Source organism: Pelophylax lessonae, assembly GCF_965119305.1.
Source record: "Pelophylax lessonae genome assembly, chromosome: 4".
Classification (NCBI taxonomy): Eukaryota; Metazoa; Chordata; class Amphibia; order Anura; family Ranidae; genus Pelophylax; species Pelophylax lessonae.
Window position 1 is genome coordinate 219,365,423 of NC_138771.1, and position 15,496 is coordinate 219,380,918.

At 43.2% G+C, this 15,496-nt stretch overlaps 1 protein-coding gene across 1 annotated transcript in view; it reads right to left on the bottom strand.

The window, feature by feature from the left end:
• Positions 1-672: 672 nt before the first annotated feature.
• The window catches only part of LOC309552593 (hyaluronidase-like), a gene marked incomplete at its 3' end in the record, with an annotated part of 34,733 nt that continues 19,909 nt past the window's right edge, over positions 673-15,496 (bottom strand). Inside the window, exons 2-4 of the mRNA XM_082253539.1 lie at positions 10,250-11,215; positions 6,317-6,406; positions 673-1,104 (exon numbers count right to left, since the gene is read on the bottom strand). Coding sequence (XP_082109665.1) covers positions 673-1,104; positions 6,317-6,406; positions 10,250-11,191 — 1,464 coding nt within the window. The 5' untranslated portion in view covers positions 11,192-11,215. The remainder of the gene's footprint in view (positions 1,105-6,316; positions 6,407-10,249; positions 11,216-15,496) is intronic.

Consider the following 15,496-nt stretch of genomic DNA (forward strand, 5'->3'; position numbering starts at 1 on the left):
GATTTTTTTTTTACCAAACATAGGTAGCAGAAAACAAATTAGCCAAAAATTTAAAACAATTTTGATTTTTACATTTTTTGGGGGGGTTATTGTATATAAAAAAATGTGAAAAATATTGTTATTTTTTCAAAGTTTACACTCTTTTTTGTTTATAGCGCAAAAAGTAAAAATCGCACAGGTGATCAAATAAGCTCTGTTTGTGGTAAAAAAAGGACGTAAATTTTGTTTAGGTACGGCGTTGCACGACCGTGCAATTGTCAGTTAAAGTCGCACAGTGCTGAATCGCAGAAAGTGGCCTGGACGTAAGACAGCAAAATCCTCCTGTGGTAAAGTGGTTAATGTTAACTTGGCTCAGTAGCATTGGTTGATCTTTATATTCTCACATATGTTGGGATTTACTTGCTAAATGATGTCCAGTATGTGTTCACAACACACAGTTAACATACAAGACATTGTTATCCTTGGATCTTTTCAGATACTATGTAGATTTTTGTTGTGTTCCCCGTGTCTTCAAACTTTGGCTCTCCAGTTGTTCAGGAACTACAATTCCCATCATGCCTAGTCATGTCTGTGAAACTCAGAGTTTTACAATGCCTCATGGGATGTATAGTTCCGCAACAGCTGGAGGGCCAAAATTTGAGGATCCCTGCCTTGGAGCATTATAATTGTGAATTATCCATAAATTGTTATGAAAATACTGATGTTAAAAAGAAGAATAAAAACAAGGTTAAAAGATGTTGACAATACGGCTGCCCCATTATTGAAATTTACAGTCCTTGTTTTTAAATGATCCGAGTCTGGTATTTCACAGAACATCCCAGTCCAACCTTCAAAGCATTGACACACAAATTTACGCTTCATGTACAAGACATCTTCTTTTCCATGGTGACCAGTTACATAATGCCCCTTACCATTAAAATGCGATTTTATTTTAAAATTGTTTGGATTCAAATGTAAGTATGTTGCTGAGTTCGGGTTCTTTCTTACACACCTCCCATTTTTTCCACATATAACCTTGCTGCAAAGTTTAGCAGCAGAGGTTACATTGACAATGTAGTGTCCAAACTCTTCATCAATGTAGTTCTTCACTTTGTTGCAGCTGGCCTGAAGAAAAAGAAATACAATATAAGGTTAGGTTTTGTCTTTATTGCTATATGTCCTTGATTGCAGGCCTTGACATAGTGAGCCGGTTCACATTTCTGCGGCTGCGGCGTTCGCATGTAATGTCGGAGCGCACTGCTCCTTCATTACATGCGATCGGCTGTGCGGTGCGAGTTTAGCCATACACTTTGTATGGCTTAATTCCCCGCAGCAAACACGCACAGGACCCTTTTTGGCAGCATCAGGATCGGATCACACAGCGGTTCACACTTGTGCGATCCGATCCTGTGCGAACTGCAAGATCGCACTGCGATATGCGATCAAATTGGGGGTGTCGTTAAGATTACATTGACACCCCCAGCGTATCGCATATGGCAGTGTGAACTGCCGGGGGTGCGTTTGCGATGCGGCAACAGGCTGCGGATTCGCAGCCTTCCCGCATTGCATAAGTGTGAACTCATTAGGTCTATTGAGTAGCTCCAGTGACTTGTACTTTAGGGCTTTTTCCACATTTTACATTTTACATTTTACTACTGTGCAGCATCACTCCAGAAGTTTGACCTTTCCCAGTGGCAGTCACGGCATTGATAACACCTGCAGCTCAGAAGGCAAACAGCCTGTGAACTGTAGTCCCCAGTTCTCACATTGCTCTGTTGGTGCAATAAAAATAGGTGTAGCGCTAAACACATAACATAAAGTCTATGTCCATATTCATAGAGGGTGAAAACAAAGAGAGTGTCCATATATTGTTGTGCAATGTTTTATTTATGGAAAGCAGCAGTAAAGAGCAGACTAGCCTTCCAAAGGGTCAAGAAAAACTATAACTAAAGACAAAACTTTTTTTTAGGTTTTGGATAATGTGGAGAGGGATTAGAACCCCTGTCAGTTTTTATTGCTGTCTGTGTTCCCATTAGGGAGATTAACCCTCTCTATTTGTCCTGTTTACCGTTATCATTGAAAGTGAAAGTTAAAGAAAAACCCAAATTGTGGGTTGTCCCCAGAAAAGTAATAGAGGGAAAATCTTCCAATGGGGACACTAGTTCTGGTGACTTGGGGGTCCCCAAGGAATTTCCTAAATTTGCAGGGATTTCCTCTCACGCTTTGGCTATGGGACAAGAAGTTGAAGGGGAAGAGGGAACGGACATTTTAGTTAAAAATAAATTATATTTTTAATATAAAATGCATTGGTAATGAAGTAGATGGTCAAACATCCTGTATTTCCTCTTTCTGTATGAAAACACCAGTTTCCCACCAGTTTCCCATCCCTTTTTTTTTTTCAAGAATGCTATCTCGGCCTTTGAAGACCTGTTCCTGTAAGGAGCCAAACTACTGGAAGTAGCAAGCCTATGTGAACAGCTATTCACATAGGCTCATCCACTCAGATTGCAGGTGGCCCCAAATGTGGTCGACCCGCCTAAGACCGTATCTTTTTTCCACAACAATGGGGGATTTTACCCATGTAGAAAGTGCGCCATCTGTAAAATGAATGCTATGAAGGACAGAAAGGTTGAATCTTTTCAATCCAATTCTACTCATCAAAGCTTTAAGATCAATCCCTTAATTTCATGTACGACCAGGTAATTTAACTTATTTAACTCATATGTCTGTATAAGGCAATTTGGTTTGTAGCCACAAGATGGCGCCGGTCCATGTTTTGGTGTGGGCGTCATTGTCACTCATTTATATGATATTGCAATTTTTTGTTAAATGCGCTTAGTAAGATCTTAAATGGCTTCCAATATAGAAGTAGGTTTGAAAATAGGGAATTGCTGAGTATCTACAGTAATTATTTCACCTAGTGGTTCCGTTCTGTTGGTGGAACGCATTTGGTCCCACTTCCTGCTTCCAGTAATCTAGATTGCTCCGCCTATCCTCCGGTGTATTTATTGAGTCCAAAGAGCTACATGGCCACACCCCTGATGACATCATATGATGACGAAACGCATAGGAAGGAGCCTGTGACGCTCTACACCATCGGAGGATGTGGCGGCCATTTTGCTGGTTATCCAACCGGCTGCTTCAACACATGAGAGCCTGCTTGCTAATTCTTATGTAAGTTGTCTACCATCTTTCAATAAACTGTTTGTGATACATACTGCACCATGAGGAGTCTCTCCCTCTTTTGTATGATCTGAGGTATGATCTGAGGTCTGATATTGGTATATCCGGCAATTGATCAGGGACCGCGAGGGGATTGTTTTGTGAGAACTCCTGGCATTATATGTTCCTGCATTTGATTGACCTTTTAATGAGGGTCAGCCTCATCTGGTAAGAGGCTCTGACACTTGGGTGCTGGTGCTGGTCCTTGAATTAAGCACTGTCGTCACGGTTTGTTGGACACTGTTTTTTGCACTCATCTTTCCCTGTGGACTGTATATGTCACTTGCTTAGCGCTACATCTACTTTTTAAATTCACATATCAGTGAATGTCATCGGAGACACAAATGAAACTTCGGAGAAAGTCCCACCTATAGACTATATAAATTGTATCAGGTTTCCTAGCCAGTTAGAGCTATTCTTTTTGAAACCAACACTATGTGTGATTATGGTGCTCTCCAAGTGTGTATTTCTACCTACATGATTGTATAATAAATACATCTATTTTTCAATCTGGCTTCAACAGTTAAATGTTACTGAAACCCATGAGTTTTCGGGTTTCCTCTACAAAGTGAAGGGCAATCTGCGCAATGGGACACAGATGACAAAAAAAAAAAAAAAACTGACAGGGGTTAAAATGCTCCCTTGCTCTATCCAAAATTTAAAAAAAAGTTTTGGCTACAGTTCTACATTAAGCCTGGTCCACACTACTATTTGTTTTTTTTTCCGTTCAACCCAAAGGGCTGGCGGAAAAAAAAACGAAAGAGCTCGGGAGGAACCGCTGCACTAACAATCCCATGTTAGTACAGTGATCTCCCCTGCTGAGCTATTATGTTCTGACAGGGGAACAAAAAAACAACAAGGGGATATATATTCATCATATATCACCCGATTGCCTGTGAGGTTCTTGCCAAATAACCTAAACACAATGAGGAACACAGCAAAAAATACCCCCGGGATAGAGCCACAGTGGCAACAAAGAGGTTTATGACTAGGCAAGTTCGACCGGTGTAAGATGAAAAAAGTTGCACATTTTATTCAAACAATGGATAAAAAATGAAGGCGTATGTACAATCACACATTGCCAAGTAATTACAACACAGCATGTTCACACATCGGCTGCAAAGACCCCATCTACATACCTATGGTGGACAAAAATACAGGACATAGACAGATACAGTGAGGACACAAGGCAGACAAACAGGTGAAGCCCAAAAAAACAAAAAAGCCACAAAGAAAGCGCCCGGACGCTGTGCAAAAGGGATGCAATAAAAGGTCTGATCAGTGACCTATGTGGAGATGCACACTCATGCATTTAAAATTGAGAAAAGAGGAAAGGCCATAGACCAGGAACTTTCTGCCCGTATACTAGACTTGATGTCTGTTAGGAAGATAAGGACTGGTGATATATTGATTACATTTGAGCCAATATCCATTGGGAATCTGGACTCCTTACAAGACAGAGATGTCCAATATCAGCTTGAAGCAATCTTCATCATTGCCTGGTCTCATGGGCACAGTGCAATATTTGTTCTATGGCCTTTCCTCTTTTCTCAATTTTGAATGCATAAGTGTGCATCTCCACATAGGTCACTGATCAGACCTTTTATTGCATCCCTTTTGCTCAGCATCCGGACGCTTTCTTTGTGGCTTTTTTGTTTTTTGTGCTTCACCTGTTTGTCTGCCTTGTGTCCTCACTGTATCTGTCTATGTCCTGTCTTTTTGTCCACCATGGGTATGTAGATGGGGTCTTTGCAGCTAATGTGTGAACATTAGGGGTGTTGAAATTAATCGTAGCATCAATGCATCGCGATTCACCTTGAACGATTCAGATTTGATGCTGAGGAACGGCCGCATCGATGCATGGATGACGTCATCCCTGCCAGTGCACTCTCAAGTTAAAACAAATCGGTGTCAGTGCCTCTGTTTCAGGGACCCCTTCCTACAGTGTGTAAGGTTTAATGTAAAGCGATGCCTCTACCTTATTATCTCAGATCTTTCATCGCCGTCAGTCACGTGCCCTCTGGCCTGCCATTCTCCTTCTCCCCCTCCTCCTGGCCAGAGTTGGAGTGCACGTGACTGTTGGCGATGAAAGATCAGAGATAATAAGGTAGAGGCATTGGATTACATTAACCCTTACACACTGTAGGAAGGGGTCCCTGAAACAGAGGCACTGACACTGATTTTTTTTAACTTTAGAGTGCACTGGCAGGGCTATCCTGGGAGTGCAGGGGGGGGCTATATAATGTAAATTGGCTGTGTAATGTAAATAGGGAGCTGTATAATGTAAATGGGGGGCTGTGTTATGTAAATGAGGGTCTGACTAATGTAAATAGGGGCTGTATAATGTAAATGAGGGGCTATCTAATGTAAATAGGTACTGTATAATGTAAATGGAGGGCTGTGTTAGGTAAATGATGGGCTGTGTTATGTAAATAGTGGCTGCGTTATGTAAATTGGAGGCTGTGTTATGTAAATAGGGGGCTGTGTTATGTAAATGGGGGCTGTATAATGTAAATGGGGGCTGTATAATGTAAATGCGGGTTGTATAATGTAAATGGGGGCTTTATTATGTAAATGGTGGGCTGTGGTATGTAAATGGGGGGTCTGTTTAATGTAAACGGAGGGCTGTGTTATGTAAATTGGGGGCTGTGTTATGTAAATTGGGGGTTGTGTAATGTAAATGCGGGGCTGTGCGAAGATGTGCACCTCTAGTGAACATGCTGTGTTGTGATTACTTGGAAATGTGTGATTGTACATACGCCTTCATTTTTTATCCATTGTTTGAATAAAATGTGCAACTTTTTCATCTTGATCTTTCACCGGTTGAACTTGCCTAGTCATTAACATCTTTGTTGCCACTGTGGCTCTATCCCAGGGGTATGTTCTGACAGGGGGACGCTGGCCCCCCCCCCCCCCCCGCCAGAACACCCCACTCAGCGCTCTCAGCCATTGGCAGCTGGACCAGCTGAAGTACACACAGGCCAAATGTCAGCTGGTTTCTATTGAACTGGCTGCTGCCGCCTGACATTCGGCCCGTGTGTACTAGGCTTAACAATGGCACTTGTTTTTGTCAGACCCTGCTTTAGATTAAACTGAGAATAGCTTTACTTCTTACCGGTGTGCTAGAATAATCACTGCCTCCCCACAGCACTATTCCAGCTGCTCCTAATGCTGCACTTTCTCCAATTGTGTGAATTAAGTCGATCTGAAAATGTGAAAAACATGAAAAATTTTATCATTCAGTATATTAATAATTGCAAATACCACTGCTGTGTTTACATTGAGGAGCTTGTATGATGAGGACATTCATAGGATTTACATGAAGACAAAAGTTACCTTGGTTGGGGAAAGTGTATCAAGAAGAGTTTTAAAGGGGGAAAAGAAAAGAAAGAAAACTGAGTAAACTAAGCGATACAGAAGCTGCCATTGCTGACCTTTGAAAAAAATACAAATTGCCTTCCTGTCTTTGTCTTCAATACCTTTTGGGGTCAATAACCCAGAACAAACCCAGAACAAGTGTAAAGCCAGCTGAGTAAGAACACAGCAAGAACTGAGCCCACTATATATAGTCTATTTGTTGCCAGAAAATGTGTAACGCAATTGATGGTTTCACTCCTAGGTGACCCCAATTTGTACGTTCATGTATGTGGGGGGTAAGGGGGATTTTAAGTGCTTGGGTGTAACTGACATTTTTTTATACATTTTTAAAAAATATTTTTTACCAAACTTTTTCCCCCAGTAGACTTGGTCATGGATAGATTACTAGGTTGACACCCTTTTTCTATGTTCTTATAATATATTGTTTCTGGAACCCAACATAGGTTAAATAAAATGTGTACCTTTGTGTATATATATATATATATATACTGTATATATATATATATACACTGCAACATATTTGTGGAACCTTAAGGACCAAAAAGGCTGGTGGAAGCTTTGGTTAAATTATTTTTCTGTTTTAGGGTAATATTTCTACTTTTGTTAACTTACATTAAACTCTTTATTTTTCATGTACTGCTGTTTCTGGAAACTTTATGATTGTAACTGCTTAATAAAGCTTTTTTTGTTGACAAAAATGTGTTGCATAATTGCTGGTGACAGGTTCTCTAAAAGACCCCTGATGTCTCACCTGCCTTCCAATGAATGTACCAGAGTGCAGATCACACTCCATTACATTTTCCCCCATACTGGCTAGGAAAGGTGATACCAGGACCCAGAAGTGACATTTTACAGCTCAGCGTACATGTACAGCACCGCTCTTTGATGTGATGATGTGACGTCATTGAAGCCCAGCTATTCAAGTGGCCAAACAGACTAAACCCCACAGGATGACTGGGAGAACATGGCAGTGCCCCTGGCCAACAAGAACGCTCGCAGTGCTGTAGGGCATAATTTGACAGGTAAGCCTGTCATGATCTGTGGTACGTACTAGCACATAATGGCATAAATTTCCTGGGGGACCATTAATTTAAACAAAAAAAAATGTAGAATAATTCCACTGTAAGGAATTCCTCTTTTGGTTGTCACTGTATACTTCCTCACTAGACAGGTCACTAGGATAAATACAGAGCATAAATGCTTCCTGTGTGGACACAGACAGATAAAAACACACAAGGGTTCTAACCCTGTGTTAATCTAAAACTAAGAAATGTTTTGGATTTAGATGCACATTAAGAAATTCAGTAGGGTCTTCTCTTCACCCCCAACCTGACTGAGCAGGGGAAGAGCAGAAGCAGACACATGAAGTTATCCCATTGATCACTCTGCTCTCTTCTCCTGTTAGCACCTTCCCTGTCAATACATTTGCATACAACATATCTGACCGTACACAAAGCAAGGTCCATAAAGACATGGATGAGCGAGTTTAGGGTGAAGGAACTTGACTGGCCTGGACAGAGTCCTGACCTCAACCCGGTATAACACCTTTGGGATAAATTAGAGCTGGGACTGCGAGCCTGGCCTTCTTGCCCATAATCAGTGCCTGACCTCACAAATGCGCTTTTGGAAGAATGGTCAAACATTCCCATAGATACACTCCTAAACCTTGTGGACAGCCTTCCCAAAAGTGTTGGACCTGCAAAGGGTGGGCCAACTCAATATTGAACCCTATGGGACTAAGACTGGGATGCCATTTAAGTTTATGTGCGTGTAAAGGCAGGCGTCCCAATAGTTTTGACAATATAGGTGTAGCACCCTACAGGTAGGTGCTAGGTAAATGTATAGTGGGCCTTGTCTGCCTAACAGCAGGGCTGTGATTTATTTAGCTAGGGTGTCAGGGCTTCCAGATGTGCCTGCTGAAGGGAGAAGTATCCCCACTGGTTCCTGTGAGAGGCTTATCATGGGGCAGTGTGGGAAGCCCAATCAGGGGACACATCCAAGCTTGTAACTACCCCAGAGGGCAGATTATGCTGCAAGGGATTCTGGGAGTGGGTATAAGTTTGGGGGAAGTGCGTGACAGGATGTCTTTGGTGGGAGCAGAGTCCCAGGAGGGAGAGTACGGCTGTCTCTCCTCCTGTTTGAGGTCTCAGGGTGTCTTCTGAGAATCCAGAGAGTGTGGAGCTGAGCTGAGGGAATCCGGTGTGCCGAGAGCCTGCGGAGCGAGAGAGGGGTCCAGTCCCAGGAAAGCCTACACAGGTCGTGAGTACTGCGGATTGCCCCTGGGGGTCTGCCAGAGTTAGAGGGGACCACCCCGGAAGAGGTTCTGGGATCCAGTGCCACTAGCTGAAAGGGGGTACCTAGGTTGAGGACCCTGAAATTATAGAGGGGGGGTACATAGTCAGCGAACCCCGAAGAGTTCAAGGTTAAAGGGGGCACCTGTTTATGGGCCCTGAATTGGACAGAGTGTGATAGTTGAAAGTTGCAGCTTTACAGAAATCTACAGTGTACTACCTCAAGCCAGTGCAAGGCGGGAGGGGAGTATTCAGTGACTTTGCAGTGCGGCAGTGTCAGTAATTCTACAATTCACAGTCTTGGGTCTTCTGGACTTATTGTCGAGGATCCAGCACTTCTATCAAGCTACAGTGTGTTCTCAGTGTTAGTGAGTGTTGGCTGGCATCAGCTGGCATCAAGGAAGCACCAAAATTAAAAAATTAAGAAATGTTTTGGATTTAGATGCACATTAAGAAATGCAGTAGTGACTTCTCTTCACCCCCCAACCTGACTGAGCAGGGGAAGAGCAGAAGCAGACACATGAAGTTATCCCATTTATCACTCTGCTCTCTTCTCCTGTTAGCACCTTCCCTGTCAATACATTTGCATACAACATATCTGACCGTACACAAAGCAAGGTCCATAAAGACATGGATGAGCGAGTTTAGGGTGAAGGAACTTGACTGGCCTGGACAGAGTCCTGACCTCAACCCGTTATAACACCTTTGGGATAATTTAGAGCTGGGACGGCGAGCCTGGCCTTCTTGCCCATAATCAGTGCCTAGTGAGCGTTGGCTGGCGTCAGCTGGCATCAAGGAAGCACCAACGGGCATTTTTCTAGGATTAGTCCCAAGTGTAATTAGTTAAGCCTAAAGGAGTATCCCACTCATTCCCTTCTCCCATCCCCTTTTCTACAATATTAACCACAAAACCAAGATGGCGGAGTCGTCCATGTCTCAGTTCTCACACCCAGGGCCACAGCTCACATGGGCTGGAGAGGTAACCGGTAACAATGGCAGACCCACATCAGGCCACAGGCCTGGAAATCCAGATAGATAGATAGATAGATAGATAGATAGATAGATAGATAGATAGATAGATAGATAGATAGATAGATAGATAGATAGATAGATAGATAGATAGATAGATAGATAGATAGATAGATAGATAGATAGATAGATAGATAGATAGATAGATAGATAGATAGATAGATAGATAGATAGATAGATAGATAGATAGATAGATAGATAGATAGATAGATAGATAGATAGATAGATAGATAGATAGATAGATAGATAGATAGATAGATAGATAGATAGATAGATAGATAGATAGATAGATAGATAGATAGATAGATAGATAGATAGATCATTAAATACTGTATATTAAGTTTACTTACCTCTGATAATGGATTAAGAGTATATGAGTAAAAAGGTCTTGCATATGCATAAACTGGCAATACATAGCGTCTACCTGACATTGCAGCAACACGTGTTGCTTCTCTTAAACGATGATGAACGAATTTCTGTGCATTTTTTGTTGATTCAAGGACACTATCTAGATATATGGAAGGAAAAAGAGCAGTGCTGTATTTCCACATCCACTGTAGGTTATCATTGCGCTTTACTTCAACATCTGGACATTGTCCTGTATAGGTATCAGGATGCTGCTTATAATTATGATTGTAGCAATCTGGAAACAGATAATAACCCCAAAGGCCATTAGATCGAATTTCCTGAGCCAGAAGAACAGTCTCACTCATAATAGTCTTTGCGGCAACAGTAAATTCTTCTTTGGCTTGTTTCTGTAATAAATTGTCTGGCCACTCTGGATGAAGCTTCTTTACCAGCTCAATTGACTTAGTTCTGTAGATGTTTTTTTTGTCCCAGTTTCTATCCCACAGGGGCCTCCAGTTTTCCCAATCTATGACTGCTAAGCCTTGGAAATCTTTATTTGGTACAAATTTGACAATATCTTCTTTAGCTTTACTGAGGTGTTGCATGAGGCTTTGATTTTGCGGTACCCCACCATTAACAGATATTCCATTATCAGTGACATATGGGTAGTACCCCAGATGGGTATGATAAAATATTGTGACATTCTGACCACTCAAGGTTTCATTTGGATTTGCAACTATGTCAAAGACACTGAGATCCAGGTCAATTTTATATCTCAATTTACATTGCTGCGTGGGTGCATTCCAGATAGCAAGAAATGGTTTGTTGTGCAACATAGGTGATTTTGCTTGCTTCAACAGTTGACCATTAATGATAGCTATGGGGATGAAAAGAGCCAAACACCATATCAACCACTGAGAAATGAAAATCCTGGAGGACATCATCGCAAGCTTGAATGCTATTTTTTCCTGGAAATAAAAGAAATTTCAAAAACATAAGTTTATTAAATGTTACCATCTCCTCTTTCATTCATTGATGGACACAGCTCCTGATCTTCTTGACCATTGGGTTATACTGCCCCTTACAGGAGTAGGACGCTAGGCAGGAAAAAAAACTAACTATGCCTAAGGGCATTCCCAGGAGGTATACTCCTCCTCTCCGCTATAGGTACTCAGTTTTTTTCTACCTAGTCAGGAGTAAGGACCTAGTTCCTTACTGGAATCTGTGGTCCTGGCAATTTTTGTCTTTTTTAGATAGATTGTTTCTCCTGTTTTTTTTTGCTGTGAGATCTACAATCAACTGCTGGCCTGGGCAACGGGCTGAATAATCTAGATCCAGTGGTCACCCCAGTCTGGCCAGCGAGCGCGCACAGATCATAGCTCCGCGCTAGTTTGGTCGCGACATAGCCTCACTGGACATGGGCTGGCCTGCAAGTTTAACGTCTCCTGAGGTCGCATATGACCGGGTTTTGGCCTGTGTCGCAGCATTCCTCCTGGCCAATAGCCCCCCGTTTCAATGCCGAGGGGTTCTGTCTAAAGTGTGCCTGCCTGGTTCTTGGTATGGTGAGTAACTGTCCCCCTTCTCCCCCTGAGGGTTTTTGGGTGGAAGCAGGGCCCTCCCTGGGATGGTCAGACCCCCGGGTTCCCCTCCTTCCCATTTAGGCACCCCCCCTTGTGTCTGGTGGTCCTGTGAGTCATCTACCCCCTCATCTGCCCCCACCCCCCTCCACCTATACTTGGAGTTTTATGGTGGTCTGGCCTATCTCCTGGGGCTGGGACAGGGTGCTGCACTGGCGATGGGGGCGGGGGATGCGCTGCTGGTGACCGGGAGCTCAGCTGCGGGAGGGGGGGCTGTACCTGGTGGGGGCTCCTGCCACGGCAACCCTTCCTGGTCTGTGCCTTGGGCCCCAGGGATCCCTCCTGGGAGCCTCATGGAGCCACCATTTTGTTGTAGCCTATATCATGTTTAGACTGGTGACCACGTTTGTGTAGCCGCAGTGGCCACTTTGCTTTAGTCTAGCATTGAAATCAATAGTGGCCATTACTGTGGAGCCTTCTGGGTGGTGATTTCAGCTGTGGGAACCCCTCCTTATCCCCTGGTGCTGACTCCTTGGCCTCTTTCTTTCCTGGACGCCACACGTGGAGTGCTTTGATCCTGGTAGGTGAGGTGTTTCATCAGCTGTGTCTCCGGTGGGGCACACCTGAGGTGGATCTGTTGGCATCTCAGCTCAACAGGAAGGTACAAAGGTTTGTGGCACGGTCACAAGATCTGCTAGCAGACGCCACAGATGTGCTGGTGGCCCCCTGGGGCCAGTATCGTCTGGTTTACGCCTTCCCTCCTCTCAAGCTTCTGCCGAGACTCTTGTGCAGGATCAAGGCAGAAGGAATGCTGGTCATTCTACTGGCTCCAGATTGGCCTCGCCGATCTCGGTACGCCGACCTGGTGCGGCTGGTCGCCAACACCCCTTGGAGACTACCTCTCAGGGATGATCTGCTGTCCCAAGGGACAATCTTCCATCCTGCTTTACAGTCACTGGCTTTGACGGCTTGGCCAGGTCCTGAAGGATAGAGGTTTGTCTGGGTCGGTGATTCCTACACTATTAAAAGCTAGGAAGTTTACCTCTAGGAAGATCTACCATCATACGTAGAAAGCGTACATTTCATGGTGTGAGTCCCTTGGTGTTCACCCTTGCTTTTTCTCAGTGGCTCGGGTCTTGACCTTCCTTCAACCGGGGGTTGAGCGGAAATTGGCTTTGAGTACCATTAAGGGCCAGGTGTCAGCCTTGGCGGTCTTTTTTCAATGACCCTTGGCCACGCACCCACTGGTGCGTACCTTTTATTCAGGGGGTTTGACATTTGACTCCACCAGTGCGGTCCCCACTACCCCATTGGGATCTCAATTTGCTGCTTTCAGCTCTCTAGAAGCCTCCCTTTGGGAGATTCCCCTGCTTACACTGTCCCAGAAGGTGGCCTTTTTGGTGGCTATCACTTCTGTGCACAGGTTGTCGGAATTGGCGCTGTTGTCTTGTCGCACCCCTTACTTTGTGCTCCACAAAGATAAGGTGGTTCTTCGCCCCTGTCCGTTGTTCCTTCCAAAAGTTGTCTCTGATTTAAATGAGGATATTGTGTTGCCTTCCCTGTATCCCAAGCCAAAACACCCTAAGGAAATTGCATTACATTCCCTGGATGTGGTTCGAGTGATTCGGGTGTACCTGGCAGCTACAGAGTCTTTTAGGAAGTCGGACACTATTTTTGCTCACGAATGGGCCCGGAAAAGGACTGTCCGCTTCGTCTACGGCCATTTCCAGATGGATCAAGCAGACAATGACTCAGGACTATTCGATTAAGGGTCAGGTTCCCCCTTTCCCTGTGAAAGCGCACTCTACGTGGGCGCTCAGTATTTCTTGGGCCTTCCGGCATCAGGCGTCACTGACGCAGGTGTGCAAGACGCAGGTTTGGTCATTGGTGCACACTTTCACAAACTTTTTATGAAGTGGATGTGTTGACATCTGCGGATGCCTCCTTTGGCTGCAAGGTTTTGCAGGCTGCTGTTTAGAGGGCCTGTTCCCTCTATGGGGGTGAAATGTTTTCAGGTGGGCTCCAGTTGTCTTTGGTTGAGCTCCTGCTACCTGGTTGGCTACGGTTTAGCCTTGGGAATTTTTTCTTGCTGTTCCCACCCCTCATGTTGGACACTCTTTTGGGACATCCCAATGGTCAAGAAGATCAGGAGCTGTGTTCGTCAATGAACGAAAGAGAAAATGGGATTTTTGACTTACCGTAAAATCCATTTCTCTGATGTTCATTGACGGACACAGCACCCACCCCTCTACGGAGCTGTAATACTTCTGACACTGCTTGTAACATAACTGAGTGCCTATAGCAGAGAAGAGAAGTATACCTCCTGGCACTGCCCTTAGGCGTAGTCAGTCTTTTTTTCTACTTAGTGTCCTACTCCTGTAAAGGCAGTATAACCCAATGGTCAAGAAGATCAGGAGCTGTGTCCGTCAATGAACATCATAGAAATAAATTTTAGGGTAAGTCAAAAATCCCATTATTTTATGAATGCCCCATTAAAAACATAATCCTTTGTTTAGTTAGTTATACCTGTATTGTATAAAAATGTACTAGTTTGCTTTTTACCACAGGAGGTATTTTGCATTCATATTTCTACATAATTGTTATTTTTATTTCCCTATATGTGGACTAAAAATAAGAATGACACAGAAAGCAATAAATACCTGATAGGTGTTCTAATCCCTCTCCAGACTATCTAAAACTAAAAAACTTTTTTAAAAAATTAAAAAAAATTAAAAAAAGAGTTTCGGCTTTAGCTTTACTTTACTTTCCATCTTTTTTAACTTGTTGGCTCCTGGAAAATATACCACATGTTTAAAGAGTTCTATGGTCACAGCATACATTTTCATTTCATAACATTAGCACTATAATACCAGTACAAAGTTAGTCCTAACTCTACAAAAGGGTGAATATATTACGCCAGAGTTCCTGACGAAGCTGAAGGCGAAATGCATTGAACATAGGCTTTCACCCGTTCGATCGACTACTACCACGACATATGTGAAACATGTTGTACCGTATTATCTTTTCCATTTTCTATGTGTCGACTTTTATTATTCCTTGAATAAATACTGTTAAATTTTAATATTTCTATTTTGTTTCTCTCCTTGCTTACCTACAAACTTTTGACAATTCAGTCCCAACCTCCTTTCCTATCATCGGTGTATTCTGGGATCACTGATGTGGAATATTTATTTTCTCAAAACCAGTACAAAGAATAATTACTTTATTTTTGACAATTCAATATAAGCTTATTTGAAAAATGTCCTTTGGTGTTTTGATTTCTGCCTATCTGCTGGCCATCTCTTTGCACAACTTCCTGCAATCTCTGCATGCTTTGAAGTTTCTCCTCTGCTCATTCCTTTGGTTTGATTTCAAATTTTAAGGACTATATATTCCATGGTACCTTTCAGGTACCTGTCAGGATAGCACTACCCATCAGAAAATGTAACGGAAGTGACATTCTGAGCAAAAATTCCTTATTGTGCATGCGCCATGCGTTCCAACATGGCCGCTATGCGTTCCAATAGGTTTCCTCATCTGACACAACACAAAGCAGCGACGGACATCTTCTTACACCCACGTAAGTCTCCAATTTCACACTTATTTTAGCAGTAAACTCACCTTATATACTGAATCACAGTATGACATTAGCGTTATTATTGCATTATACTA